The 15924-nt window shown below is 41.0% G+C and overlaps 1 protein-coding gene and 1 pseudogene across 1 annotated transcript; both read left to right on the top strand.

Annotated features, from left to right (window-relative positions):
* The first annotated feature begins 7373 nt into the window (after positions 1-7373).
* LOC129103197 (GTPase IMAP family member 9-like) lies at positions 7374-11223 on the top strand. Its single transcript, XM_054613530.1, has 2 exons — positions 7374-7395; positions 10256-11223. Exons 1-2 carry the CDS (start codon positions 7374-7376, stop codon positions 11221-11223), a joined length of 990 nt encoding a protein of 329 aa, XP_054469505.1.
* Positions 11224-12688: 1465 nt separating this feature from the next.
* On the top strand, positions 12689-13738 carry LOC129103742 (GTPase IMAP family member 9-like; annotated as a pseudogene).
* Positions 13739-15924: the final 2186 nt, after the last annotated feature.

The raw sequence follows: 15924 nt of genomic DNA, 5'->3' as shown, positions 1-15924 counted from the left end.
CAACAGTAACAACTTCCTTTATAAATCACCCACAATTAGCCTTTGTTCAGTCTCTCTTTGCTTACCTCAGTTAGACTCACTCCAGAATGCATAGGATAAAATAAACCTGGAGCACATTAGGATTTAAAGACGAGGTTGTAAAGAATGGTGAGAGCCAAACAAGAGCTAGAGCCACACTGAGGACCGGACCATTTAAAGAGAGGGAAGACAGAAGTGCTGAGCAAATGGATTCCCAACAACTCACTTCATTTACGGCCCTTTTCTAGGTCTCAATCATCCGTCTATCTACTGCTTTATATATCTCTTCAGAAAGTGTATCATGTACTCTGCCTGTTTCACGTGTGTCTCACAAAGTCCTTGTCACACAAAGGTCAGAAACTGCTGCTACTATTCATGACTGTCTTCTGATTACTGATTGATCCAGAGAGTCCGAGCTATGTGGTTTTGTTATCGGTAGAAAGGGGTTGGTAGTTGGTAGTGGTAGAAGGGATCTTTTAATGGCCGGTGTAAACAGAAGGAGTGATAGCATCAAGCAGAACTTCTTTCAGTGTTCACTCCTAGTTGTTGTTTTTTTTGTCAGACCTAAAAACCGTGAACCTGACATATCCATATCCACAGCTGAAACCCTCCAAGTTATGATGATTAATGGGGGTGGACCAAAAAACTCTTCTCATACCCAATGCGTTTATGTATTTATATTTGATCATTTCACCTTTTGGGGCCTCACACAATTATTGAAATGAAACCATATGAGAAGTCCAGAAAGCAAATGTATTTTTGGTGGAACTGCAGACAACTCATATGACAATTGGCCCCACACACTGGGCACTGTGTGCAGGCTCATCCAGCATTCGTAGCTATACTTTGGAAAAAAGAATAGACTTTAGTGGACTTCACATGGACTCAAGCACATAATCCACCAGGTGTAAAGTCAGTGGGAACGGTTTGGTTATGGGAATCACTGGGATATAACACGGATGCTGCTAATGGTATATGTGACATGTACACTCGTCGGCTACTCTCTCTGAATGGCCTCGGCGACAAAAAGCCATTGGAGCTAATGGATAAAATGCTAGCTCTCCTGGGAAGACACAAGCCAGATTTTCTGTTTATTGAACTGTTTCTGCAGCAGCTGCCTTTGCAGGTGCGGGCTGCTGGGGCCAACACCATCATCACCCACTGTCGGGATAAGTTCTTTCTGGCAGCAGCAGGTAAACGACAGAAACCCGCCACTCTCCCCATGCAGTTTTCAGCGCAACGGGAAATGCCGGGGCCGCTGTTCATCCAAGACGAGATCTCAGGGAAGAGGAGCGTCATGCCTGCATCGCGGGTGGACATGCTGACAGCCCCATCCACACTTTTGGGACACGTTGCATAGAACTGTGTTTCATGGGGCAGCGTTTCAGCGGGGACTTTGTCACGGCTAAAGTTGCCATTCCCCTACTTGGCGCGGATTCCTGTGCGCTTATGGACTGTTGGTGGGCGTAAAGGGCCGCCGCCTGACAAATGCATTGACTTTTTGTTCTTATCCATGTACACTCAGTGGAGCTGACTCTACCAGGTTGGCTAGCATGTTCTCATCCGCTGATGAGTTTCTTTGTCTGCTTGCCGAGTTCCCAGACATCACGTGTGGCGGTTGTGTACTCTCTCTCTCTTGCGTTGTGTTATTGATTCAGGCACACTTGATCTCTTTTGGCTCCAACCAGTTTATTCTGGTAACAAAACAATCACAGGAGGGTTCTCACAGCCCGACTCGTGGTTATGTGAGCGGTTCCATTGCTCAATGAAGGCTGCTCTCTCCCGTGGGTCGTGTTGGGGCTCAGGACAGCCCCGAAAGAGGACCTTCAAGCTTCATCTGCCGAGTTGGTTTATGGGGTGTTCACACCAGTGCCTACGTCGCAGCACGCCCTCCCACCGTCTCGCGTCCCGTCCAGCCTCAAGTCAGCAAAGTATGTATTCATTCGCCAGGATGGCCACCGTGGACCCTTTCAACCTCCTTATGAGGGCCCGTTTCGTGTTCTGGAGACCGGGGACAAAACCTGCAAAGTGGACATTGGCGGTAAACTGGAGCATGTTTCGGTTGATCGCCTTAAACCAGCACACCTGGACCTGGACCAACCTGTGCGGTTGGCCAAATCCCCACGTCGGGGCGTCCTCCCACCACACCGCCACAAGGCGAGGAGGCTTCCTTCAATGGCAGTCCTTGTTCCTGCAACAGGGACACGGAGCCGGGCTGGTTGATTGATCCGGGCCCCAAGACATTGAATTCTTCTTAATTATTTGTTTCTTTTGGGGGATAATATGTAAAGATTTTTCACCGCCGCATTGAAAATGTCCCCTAAGGTGATGTGAGGTCAGAGTAAAGAGAGGTTTTTGTTGAGTGTGGATTAAACGGCCACAGAGGTGTGCAGCCAACAGACGTACGCTTGCTGACTTTGTTCGTCCTTGCGCTCCAACAACGCTGTAATATTAGGTATCCCACATAATCATGAAGGAGGAAATATAAAGACCGCTAAAGCCACCCTGGAGACCGCTGTTCGTTCCCCTTGTGAAATGAGAAGACAATGTTGATTTATTTATCACGTTACCTGCCAGCTTTAACTGTAACACTTCCGTAGTTTGTTTTATCAAAAAGACAATCTTTTCTTAAACCTAACTAAGTAGTTTTCTTGCCTAAACTGTTTCCTGTGTAGACTGAATTTTTTTTTAAAAGACAGTATACATGTAACGAGCAGAAATTGACACATTTTGCTGGACGGTAAAATAACCGTTGAATGAGGATACGTTGCAGTGGGCTACAGCTTCTCGGGTTTTTTCATGTCAAATTTAAATTTGAAAGTAACCAGCTGTCAGAAAAAACGTACTGCAGTAAAAAAGGTATAGTTATTCCCTCTGAGATGTAGTGGAGTAGAAAGTAACATGAACTGTGAATACTCAAGTAGAGTACAAGTACCTCAAAATGTACGGTTCTTTGATGTACCTTGTTTTTTTCCACTTCTGGGTTTATTCCTTCACAGACCTGCAATCAACCTTCACCTTTTTATTAGGTGTTCTTTTCCTAACCTTGGCCAGTGTAGCCAAGGTTAGCAGACATTGAAGAAAGTAAGACATTTTTTCCAGAATAGTGTGAAATCGATATTCCTGTATGACGATTGGGTTGCATCAGTATGATGAGTCTGTTTTGCCAGATAGAAACACAAATATATATATATATCATGTACCCAAAACTACCTCACTGTATCTGCAAAGATTTAGTGTTCATCCAATCTGACAAATCAATATTGCAAACTTACAATTACCAATGTAATCTACACTCTGAATGAATTGTGATTTAGCACTGAGCTACGATTATAATGTCGGCAACTTAAAGAATATGGTCAACATTGGTAATTATCTTACATTGGTAATTATCTTAGTGCTGAGGCACTCGGTCTCTTCAGGTTCCATACCTCAGACTTCACACCAGCAGCAGAGGAGGCCTTGAGTGTATGCCATTGTGTGCACAACACACTGCTGTGTAGTGAGAACACCAGCACTCCAAAGGGACTGTTCACTTTCCTCACATCCTCCCAGAGGGATCAGGAGACAGCAGACCTGCCCCTCCTCAGGGGGCCGTGGCCCTCCTCCGCCCCCCCGGCGATAGAGGAGCAGCTAATCCGTCATTCCTCTCTGCAGGACTTCTCTCTCATTATAGGTTAGACTATTTCCAGAACCCAGTCATCATCTATAGGACTCACCTTGCAGGTGAAGTGGCACATGCCCACACAGCAGTGTCAGTCACACGCTGGCCTCTCATTTATCACTGACATCAGGACACATTCCCTTCACACAGTAATAATCTGGAGCCCAACAGGTCTGATGATAACAGTACATGAGAAATATCTCAATGGTGTTTTAAGCTTTATATAAGGTTTGTATTAGGGTTAAAACGGTAATAATTTTAAGCCAAACTATAAAGTGTTTTACTTTTTTTCATTTTATTTTCATTTTATTTTGTATAGCCCAGAATCACAAATTACAAATTTGCCTCAGAGGGCTTTACAATCTGTACACATGCGACATCCTCTGTCCCGGAACCCTCACATCGGCACGGGAAAAACTCCCCTAAAATAAAAAAGGAAGAAACCTCTGGGAGAGCGACAGAGGAGGGATTTTACTGGACCTATCAAATAGTTTTGTCATATTTTATTTAGAGCAATTGCTTCCAAGAAAGCAAAATTTGTTTGTAGTTTCTAGTACAAAGGACACTTACTAAAATAGAGTCATGTCTCCTTTCTTTGATTCCTGTGAGAGAATCTTCTTTATTTTGATCTGGAAGAAAAAGGCCTTAAACAACTGCTTGAGTGAAATAGTACAAACGTGTGTTGCGTCAGTATTTCCAAAATCTTTCATTCAAGTTAATTCAAAGGTTAAATCCTTGTGAAAACTGAAAGAAAGGTAAGACATAACCAGAAACCAGGCCATTAGCCCCAGTTTGCTCTTTAGATAAAGACTCCAGCCACTTACCTCATCCAATCTTTGACGGGACTGAATAAGAACTGAAATGTCATAGATTTGACAAACTCATAACCTGCTGAAAAAGCCAGCTTTTACTGTGAAAAATGAATATGTGGAGACAAAGGCAACAGCCTGTGTGAATATCTAAAAATACAACCACTGTTAAACCAGATCACAGTGAAGGGGTGTCTTTAGTTTTAAATGCAGGGAGCTACAGACTTCTTGACAGGTTGCCATAAAGGCTGCTGCCTCCCTACACGGACTTCACCGGGTCTGAAATGTCACGGTATGCAAATGCTTCATAATTTAACTGACGGCTCTAACACCCTTCATCTGCTTTAACATTCAGCTGGGTCTCCTGTGTACCAAGAGGGGAAATTATTTATTATATGTTGTGCGGTTTGGAGGCCCTTCAAATTGAAATACTCAGCTCCTTAAAAAGTGACAGGTTATAGACCCGAGTGCTGTCTGTATTAAATTTGCTTCAAAAGGCTGCCGGTATTCGGCCTTGAACAGTGTGCACATCCGCAGAGTAAATAATTAAGCAATCAGTGGGTCTGAAAATTAATTTGGGATCCAGTGGGCCTGACTTGTTGAGACAGAGACCGGCTGGAGTCTCACTAAAAGACAATTACAAAATGTAAATGCTGGACACTCGACACTGAATGGGCACTGTGTGTGTTTGAGCATGTGTGTGTGGATGCTGGCGCCTTTTTTCTTAACCTCGGACAACACTGACATCAAGTGGCAGCTTGTAGGAATGTCACCATGTAATTAAAGTGCCTCGTGTAGTCAGATAACTGTGTCATTAGGAGCCCTTGTTATAGTCATTAGGGTGCCCGTTATCTTCAGCGTGTTATCAATGACAGGAGGTGGACTTGGGAACGACTATCTGCAGCTGTTGAGGTCAGCTCCCTGCACAGGCTGGAGAGCTTAACAAGTTGTTTCTGTCTTCATATCTCACATCGCTGTAGCAGTTTAACCGCTGCCAAACATTCAGCGCAAACATTTCAGGGAATGCAGAAAAGAAAGAACAAATGATTGATGCCTACTTCTGTTGAGTCATGATGACCCGTCTCTAAGTTGTCCGGACAAGTTATTCAAGTTTGTCAGCACACGTTTCCGTAAGCTTTTTGAGACAGAAACAGAAGCAGTACACACTAACCAAAACAAGGTTGAAGAGAGTCAGGTCAAGTCACAACAGTCACCAAGTCAGTCACCCAGTGACTATCGTTACAGGGACAGAGCAGCCAACCTCAACAGTAACAAACGAAACAGGTAACCAACAGACACTGCAGCATTAAACAACTTGAACCAACTCTGAGGGATGGACACCTCTGAGTGAGCTACGTTTCAATCAATAATCAAGGAGACAGATAAATATGACTTTACTGTCAGAGGCTCACCAGTTTAAAGGATGGCTTATTGCTGAAAATTCAGCACGGAATCCGTTTTGGATTTGAATTATTCTCATTAGTTTCACTTTGTAGGTTTCTAACACTACATTTCTAACTATTTGTGTAGACATACCCTTTTCCAGATCAGTATGTTGAAAATCAGATGAATAATCTCCAGCTGTTCCAGAGATCTTCATGAGTTTGTGCTACTTAATTTGTCTGTGCCACGCTGAGGATTCCAGTGCAGTGCAGAAACACTCTCTGACAGGTGGTGGAGAGACTCCATGGGCAGCTTGTCCAAACAACAATGGCGAACACCAAGATACGACACTAGCATTGGCAATAATTCAGAGTTAGATGGTGATTTAGATCTCTCCCATCGCTATGCTCCATTCGGGTCACAGACCAGAAAACGAACACTATTTATTTCAAACATTGTTACAGATTATATAAATCTCTCAAAATCATTGAAATAGTAATAATCATATGACAGAAGAGCCACATGCTATAAGTCAGATCAATGGAGAATGGAAAAGGACCACAGGGCTCAAACGTATCATTAGATGTGTCCCGTCTTCTTTCCGCACACAGAAGAAGTTTGCCTTCGGGGCTTTAGTTTAATTCGACCCAAAACATGATCTTATCCTGAACCCAACCAAGTGGGTTTGTTGTCGAATCTTAAAGAGCCCTGAAGGCAAACCTCGCTGTCCCTTCTCCCCCGAGCCCATCACTGTGGCTCTCTGGTGGTTTTTTAAATCCTCCAGACATGTAAGTTACTAAATGTTTCCACATGAGGTGTCGAAAAGTATGCAGAAAGGAACTCTGGGTGTTTATAATCCTGCTGTTAGATTAAACAGGAAGCAGACACATATAGGCCACTGGCAGGATTTGCGACGTTGTTGGACATTTCTTGGGAGACACCACAGAGTGCTACAACCAATACAAAATACCCGGTGGCCATCGGGGGGGTCCTATCCAACACCCCCATACCTATTGCATTTCTATCTGGCTGTGCTATTTTGCTATTGAGGCTTTAAGAGCGTCTAAAGTGTCAATCACGGAGTCACGGACCCCCAGAGAACAACAAAAAAATGCTAATAAAGGAATAGCTCAGAACTTTGGGACCTTTGCTTATTAACATTCTTACAGAGTTGGATGACAGCAGGAGTAGAAAAGATACTGAGCTCAACTCTAGTTTATTTTAGAGCAAGCAATGGCATTCGTGTGACAGCAGCTTCAGGTTTTCCTAAGTGGAAATGAGCTAATTTACACACAGGAAACATCTACATAAATAGCAAGTATTTAAATGGGACATTCCACAGGCTCTGTTACTACATTCAACAAGCATGCAGCACTTCCTCGTGCTTTGAAATTCCAGTCTAGCAGCAGGAAAGGGAACACCCGTGTGCAGGTAAGAATGATAAAGTATCAGAAAGAGAGATTCACTGCATGACAGCGGACTCTTTTTAGCTTCTCAACATGAGCGGGCCACACTATCAAGGTAAGAGTCATGTGTTTTTTCTGGGAATGTGACAGTTCAGTGGAATTATTATTTTTGTCCTTTGAGAATAATTGTTATTCCTATGCATAGTATACTTTATTGACATGTCCTTCTGGATATACTTCTAGATTAATTCATAGAGAAGCATTAAACTCTAAGCCCCTTGATAGAGAATTATGAAGTTGAAGATTAATTCATGTTTAAGTGATACATATTTTAAGAGTTAGAAGGGTAAACTATGACATGAACTTGTTTTTCTTCATCATTGTGTAATCTATAGTGTTGGGCAATGCCTGCCTAAGAACATGTGAGGTTACTTTTTTTCAGTAACAACTATTCTGAAGGATTACAATTGGAAATTCAGTAATTATATTACAGTTTCTCAGCCCATTAACAGTTACTTTGACATTTTGGGCTGACTGATCCAGGACATGTTAGTTTGTTGCTGAGGCCGTACTGGGGTTTTATCAGGCAGCAACATCAGGGGGCGACTCCTCTGGTTGTATAGAAGTCTATGAGAAAATGAAATAAGTTTCTTATTTTTAGTTTTATTAAAAATGAAAGTGTTGATTCCAGGGTATAGCAGCTGCCATTCCTTGCCATGCGCTATGCAAGATACATTTTACTTTGCGTTAGCAACTGGTTAAATAACTTGCCCACCACTGGTCTACGATTCCTCAGACCACAGTTCAATGAAAACAGTGGCGACAGTTTAGTAATAATAGAACAGTACTAGCAGCAGATCCTGATGTTTCCAACATTTTTACATTTAATAATGATTTGGTGGATACTTTCATTAGGACCCACAAATCTTAAACATAACACAAGGGCAAAGTTAAAAAAGAGGTCTAAATCAAAACTTTTTATCTTTACTCACAAATAGCAATTTTGAAGGAGGGGGTTTGCATCAGGAAGGGTAAAAAAAAATAAAATATGCTGTATAGAATAAAGGCCAAATGTTATAGCTTTACTAAAAGTGTCCATACTGACCCAAGGTTACCAACTAGATGGAATAAGATGATCCGTTGTAGAGACCCCTTACATGAACAGCTGAAGAAGAAGAAGGCACCAGAAAAAGCACAGGTGTTAGCCTACTAAAAGAAACATGGACTTTGTTCACTTCATGTGTCCTGGTAAACCATAGCAGTATGACAGTGAACATTAACAATAATTGGACCCTGAAACTGAAGCAGCCAAATGGAACTCAGCCATGAATACTTATTATTATTATCTGTGCTTTCCTGCTGACCCGTGTCAATTTGTTGTTTGTATTTTAAGTTGTTTAATGGCCACAGTTTGTGTGAATGGTATACATGTTTGAGAGTTTGCAGGTGAAATATATCAGATATGTTGGTTAAACAGTGGATTTACAATTCAAAATTAACATAACATAAGTACATCAATGTCTAGTTTCACTTCTGTTTCAAATTGAAGGTGGATTTAAAGAATTTTTGGATGACACCCATAAATATAACACAGTATTTCAAGTAATGGACAGAGATGCTATTAATAATATTGTACATTATAACATAATATTATATTGAAAATAATAATTCACCAGAAACCAGGACCAGGACATTTTACTCCTGTTATAACAAAAACAACATTATCATCATCTGCATTATTATCTTCATCTATTAAACAGGGATAATTATGGAAATAATTACTGACAGAAAAAGTCGTAAAAATGCCATTTTATATTACAGTTAATTTTACCTTTATGTCATTATCCCCATTTAGTAAATCATATATTTTTTAAGTAAAATCTTTGAGGCACTAATACGATTCATTGATGTATTATTTGATGTATTATTTAGTTTTTCTATGTAACGTAATAAATACATTTTTGGCTAATTATTATGCAGACTTTTTGCCCTGAAGGCCTAAGGTACATGCTTCTGCTGAAAAATCATTTTGCTTTATTTTCATTAGTATAAGTTTAAATTATCTATTATTATATGGATTTTGATTGATTATATGTATCTTAATAGGCTAAGTAATCATATGATAATAAGACACAATTTGTAATTGTTGTGACATACTTTTTATGAAAGAACAGAGTCAGTCAGACAATAGGCCAAAACCTAAGAAAAAAGTTTCTTGTAATTTAAAAACAAAACACTAAAGATTTTACAATATTTATGGCACATCAGAGGGTGACCATTGTCCCATACAAGCACTGAGTAAGTGTATTCAACAAATCAGTGATTGGATGTGCCAAAATCAAAACGGAAATATTGTCTTTGGGAACCAACGAAGAAGAATTAGAAGTAAATTCTCAGCTTCAATCGCTAACATTAGCTACCGCAAACAAGCCACAAATCTCGGTTTAGTCATGAACATGGACACACCTTGAGAATATATGAGGAAGTAAAGGACGAATGACTCAGCAGAAATGAGAAAAGTAGGACTTTTGTGATGTTGTCTTTACAGCTCTCTCTCATATGTTGATCAAACAGCAATAGCTGAGTAAGAATAAATCCCTTTGCTGTCTTTATATTTAATATTTTTATATCACCGTTCAGGTCCTATCTAAAGAACCTTGAATAGCCTGAAAGGTGCTATAAAAAAAACTTGCCTTGCTGCATTTACACTAACATGATGCTCTGAGTTGAGAATATTTTTGGTCTTGTTTGACTTGTTGGATAACATGCCTTTGTTTACTTTGATGACAACATATTTATGTTGTCATCAAAGTAAACAAATGCTGTTCTTTCCGCCTTGTAACCTGATTGCTGGCTCAAAGGACAAGTGCACTCTGGTATTGTCTTGTGAGAGGAGACAGAAATGGAGTGTGCACACAGCCTCTCTGTTTACCAAGGCAGCACTGTATGACGAACGGTGTATTTCTGTCCGGCAGGGTTCGAAGGTGCCGCAATTCCAAACGAAAGGAGGATTGTTCTAGTCGGGAAGACAGGAGTGGGGAAGAGCGCTGCAGGAAACACCATCCTGGGGAGGGAAGCGTTTGAGTCCGATCTGTCTCCGTCCTCCTTGACGTCTGAATGCCATAAAGCTAAAGGGGTTGTCGGAGGTCGAAGGGTCGCCGTCATCGACACTCCAGGGCTGTTCGACACTAATTTCACCCAAGAAGCGGTGGTGAAGAGGATCAAGATGTGCATCTCTCTGTCTGCTCCTGGTCCTCACGCCTTTCTGGTGGTTCTCCAGCTGGACAGGTTCACCCAGGAGGAGCAGGACACCGTCAAGATGATTCAGACCACTTTTGGTGAAGATGCAGCTAAATACACAATGGTGTTGTTCACACATGGAGACCAGCTGAGGAACCAAACCATTGAGAGCTTTATTTCAGAGAGTCCTGAACTGCTAGCCCTCATTCAGAAGTGCAACCATCGGTACCACGTCTTTAACAACGAAATCAAAAACCCTGAACAAACCGGTCAGCTCCTCGACAAAATTGACAAGATGACTCTGGCTAACGGAGGAAGCCACTACACCAACGAAATGTTCTTGAGAGCAGAGGTGGCCATAGATAAGGAGAAACAGCGACTCCTGAAGGAGCTGGAGGCCAAGAAGCAGAAAGAGCTGGAAGAACTAAGATCTCAATATGCAGAAAGGCCCTACCGCAGGGAGATGAAGCGGGTGAATAGAAGATATGAGCATGAGGCCAGAGCTCTAGCTGAAAAATCCAATGACTTCGTCGCTGCTCCGGTAATAGCTGTGGCAACGGCCTGTGGTGCTGCTGTCGGAGGTCTGATTGGAGTTGCAGGAGGTCCAATCGGTGTGGTAATAGGAGTCGCAGCTGGAGCGGCCATTGGAGCTACCATCGGTGTCATATCCTTAAAAGTTTCAGATCGCTGCCATGTGCAATAAGGAGCGTAGAGCATACAGATCAGTCTATATGTGAATATTTACCAGGAAAAGTCTCATCTTTTAGTTTGGAATTGCTTCTCAGTTAACTCTTTGCATATATAATTTATACTAAATATGATTCTCAATCACTATTTGTTGATTTATTTTGTACCTGTCTTTTATTATATTTATTATACTGCATCTTGAACAGTGTCTGAATTGTATAATGTGAAATATGAGTAAAATCATTCATGTAAATACCTTGATGGATTGTGGCTGGATGATCACATGTGTACCATCTAAATAAAAAAGGCTTGAACTGCATAATGGATCCTGTGCATTCATTCGATTCATCAATGTACAGATTTCTGATGGTGTCTGGACACAATCTGGACAATTTGTCGAACCTAGGTGTCCATCAGCAAGTTAGATAGCACAGATAGCGTGAGGGGAGGAGAACACAAGCTGAAATAGGCGACCACTAATAGACCTACACTAGCACACCTACACTACACTAAAAGACCTACACTAACAGACCTACACTAGCAGACCTACACTAGCAGACCTACACTAGCAGACCTACACTACACTAACAGACCTACACTAACAGACCTACACTAGCAGACCTACACTAGCAGACTAGCAGACCTACACTAGCACACCTACACTACACTAAAAGACCTACACTAACAGACCTACACTAACAGACCTACACTAACAGACCTACACTAACAGACCTACACTAGCAGACCTACACTACACTAACAGACCTACACTAACAGACCTACACTAACAGACCTACACTAGCAGACCTACACTACACTAACAGACCTACACTAACAGACCTACACTAGCAGACCTACACTACACTAACAGACCTACACTAGCAGACCTACACTAACAGACCTACACTAGCAGACCTAAACTAGCAGACCTACACTACACTAAAAGACCTACACTAACAGACCTACACTACACTAACAGACCTACACTAACAGACCTACACTACACTAAAAGACCTACACTAACAGACCTACACTACACTAAAAGACCTACACTAACAGACCTACACTAACAGACCTACACTAGCAGACCTACACTAGCAGACCTACATTACACTAATAGACCTAAACTAGCAGACCTACACTAACAGACCTACAGCTTGTTAACCAGACTAACGCTGATCTAAACAATAATCCATTAGTCACTTGGTGCTACTTTGTTACTGAGTTTCATTTTTCTTGCAAAAATGACTTAAAAATTACACATTAAAAACATTTTTCTGCTAAAAGGGAGGATTTGCTGATTTTTCTTTTCTTAAATGGCAGTAAACTGAATAATTATGGGGTTTGGAGATACTTTTACTTTTGTTACTTTAAGTACATTTGGCTAATAATACTTGTGTTCATTTAGCCAAATAATATTTTCATTTTACTTGTATTAGAGTTTACTAACTGGGTAGTATTTCTACATTTACCTAAGTAAAATGTATCTGAATACTTCAAATGTGGCACTGAGCAAAGTGGTAAGAATGGCTTCTCCAGATTAATATAACCACGGCTCAAGCCCGCTAAACATGTATCACTACCTTAAACTATTTTTTCAAAACTAAACTAAATGTGCATCTCTAAATGTTTATTTCAATGTGTTTTCTACTATTATATATGGAATTTGTTTCATAGTACAGATGTGGATGTATGTCAGATGTTTGATTCAGTGCCAGCAGCAAAAGAACAAAAAGCTAAGAACACAGATGTTGCTTTGCTTTATCTCCACAGGATCTCAGAAACAAAAGCATAGCCATGAACTCCGCATCGTTCTGGTGGGGAAGACTGGAGCAGGGAAGAGCGCAGCAGGAAACATCATCTTGGGGAGGGGAGCGTTCCATTCCGAACGCTCCTCTTCCTCCTGGACGTTGCGATGTGATAGGGCTGAGGGAGAGGTCGGAGGTCGAAAGGTCGCCGTCATCGACACTCCGGGGCTGTTTGACACCCAGCTATCCCAAGAAGAAGTGGTGAAGAGGATCGAAACCTGCGTCTCTATGTCTGCTCCTGGTCCTCACGCCTTCCTGGTGGTTCTGAAGCTGGGCAGGTTCACCCAGGAGGAGCGGGACACCGTCAAGATGATTCAGACCACTTTTGGTGAGGAGGCGGCTAAATACTCACTAGTGTTGTTCACACATGGAGACTATCTAAAGACGCAGACCATCGAAAGCTTTGTCTCAAAGAGTGAGGAGCTCAAAGAGCTCATTCAGCTGTGCTACGGGAGATACCACGTCTTCAGCAACCAAGTGGACGACCGGCAGCAGACCCATCAGCTGCTGGAGAAAATTGTCAGAATGACACAGGAGAACGGTGGAGGGCACTACACCACGGAGAACTTCAACCAAGCAAAAAGGGCCTCCATGCAAGAGCAACAAAGACTTTCTATGCAGCTGATGTTAGAAGAGCAGCAGAGGAGGGGGATCCTGGAGGCTGAGGTTGACAGAGAAATCCCAAGAAGGTCCAAGAAACGGAGAAAATGTCTTCTGCAGTAGGAGACCGAGGTATGCTGGTTTTCAGAAGCAGCTGAACTTGGTGAAAAGATCTTGCTGCATTTTTTTATCCACTGATTAAAGGTCACTTTCCACAAAACTGTATGCAGCAGGGTAAGCTTCAGTCTAACCAAGTCTGTACAGGAGGTCTTTGTAGTCTTTGTTTAGTGTTGCTGCATACGCAGTTATAAATTGTTTTATTATATACTGAGTCATGTCTGTATGATGTGTTCAAGGAATTGTGTGGGTTTGAGTTTTCACTAATTTAGTCCATATATAATACAGAATGTAATTTAAACAAATGTAAAAATAAGAATGACAATATTTATATTTTCAGTACAGCATTTTCAAGTAATGAAATCATTTAAGTAATTCTTAGTCTACACAATTAAAAATACTACCTTCTACATGAATTGCATATGTTTTCTTCTTGCTGTCTGTATCTTGACGAAACAACCATGAATACGCCATTTGTTGAGAATCAATTCCTGTTTACAGCAATATTTAATAATGAACATTGCAATACTGATTCATATGTAGTGATGAACATATACACTGCTGTGATGCTCTCATAGTTATGCAGTAAATGATATGATGCATCTTGTTTTGCCTTACTTGTGACAGATGTTGTTATTGTGTGTGATTTATAGCATTTTGTGTTAAGAGTTTTGCACATTGAGAAATTGGGCCAAGAACTGCAAATTACTGTTTGTTCTTTTTTTTTTATTTTTTAAATGACCTCCTCTGCTTCTGCTGCTTCTGGGAAGACTTCCCGCGAGATGTCGGATTCGGAATTCAGGGTTCTGTGCAGACCAGTCAAGTTCCTCCACAGCAAACTGGGAAAACCATTTATTTATGGAGCAGGCTCAATTATGCATTGTCATGTTGAAAAGGGAAAAGTGACAAACTATTGAACTATAATAGGAGTAGAACAGACATTCCCATTCAATGAATGTAACAGGATGGTCAGAGCAGAAGCCAAGTTAGCGTCTCACTGGTCCCTGGACTAAGAGCCAGTGGGATTATTGCAGACAATGAGATCTGTGGCTAACAAACTCTCCTTCAGTATGTTTATGTCATATTCCGGTCACTGTGTTGACAAAAACTTTGATGCAATGTTTATGTAAAAAAAGTGTACTCTGCGGCTTGCACAGTGCATGCTGGGATACATCCCCATCCCTTAAGGCCCTGAGCAGGATGGGCGGGTATATAGAGTCGGATGATTTGTGACCAGAGCATGGCCACATTGACAAAATGTATATGTGTTTATGTAAATGCAATTATTTTTGTATTTTATGTTTGACATGGTATTATTTTGTAGATCGTGCACTTCTATTTTCAACACACTCTTAAAATTCCCTTTCAAAAAATGATCTTGTATTTATGATATTAGATGTATGTAGCCTAATGATTACCAGCACCATCAGTTCATGTGCTGCTGATATCCCAAGATTGTAGATTTAGACAGTTCAGCTGTAGCTTCTGAAAAACCTCAGTTAAAAAAGCAAATTAGACAACAGGGAAAACTTCATATAAATCTTCTGATCAAGTATAATCAGTGTTCTGTCCTGCTCGTATTTTCTGACAGGTGAACAATGTATGAGGAGATGAACCTCTTCCAAACAAACAGAAGCTGAGTTGATTCGTTCCGCTGCTCCGTCTGCAGTCAGAAAACCAACAGAACAGTGACACCCGCTGGCTGTGTTCTTTATTGCACCTGATGTGAAAATGGTCACAGTGTAGACTCGGTCACAGCAACCAATAGAAAGTCTGGTCATGGTTACAAGTTTTATTTTAATTAAAGTTAATTATGAATATACATATTGCGTATTGTGCATTATACAAAATACTGATTGGACTTTGGTAACATCTAATGTAAAAGGCAGGCACAAACTTTTTACAGAAAGATAACTATGACAATTCACGTTAGATATAATTATATAAAGTTGTTTGCAACGACAAACTATAGAAAAAAATATTTTTATGTAGATGTGATTTATGGCACCTTCAAAGCAAAAACAATTAGTTTGGCATTATTCAAGGTTACAAGCTTGTTGTCGCCATGTTTTAAGCCTATATAGGCTATAAATATACATAGGCTATGTACATAATACTGTATACCATTATACTATGAATTGAAATACATTTTTACATTTGCCTCTTTCAATCTGAACTACACTACACATTTT

Source organism: Anoplopoma fimbria, chromosome 15 (assembly GCF_027596085.1).
Source record: "Anoplopoma fimbria isolate UVic2021 breed Golden Eagle Sablefish chromosome 15, Afim_UVic_2022, whole genome shotgun sequence".
Lineage (NCBI taxonomy): Eukaryota > Metazoa > Chordata > Actinopteri > Perciformes > Anoplopomatidae > Anoplopoma > Anoplopoma fimbria.
The sequence above is the reverse complement of the archived record's forward strand: the minus strand, read 5'-3'. Positions and strand labels throughout refer to the sequence as shown.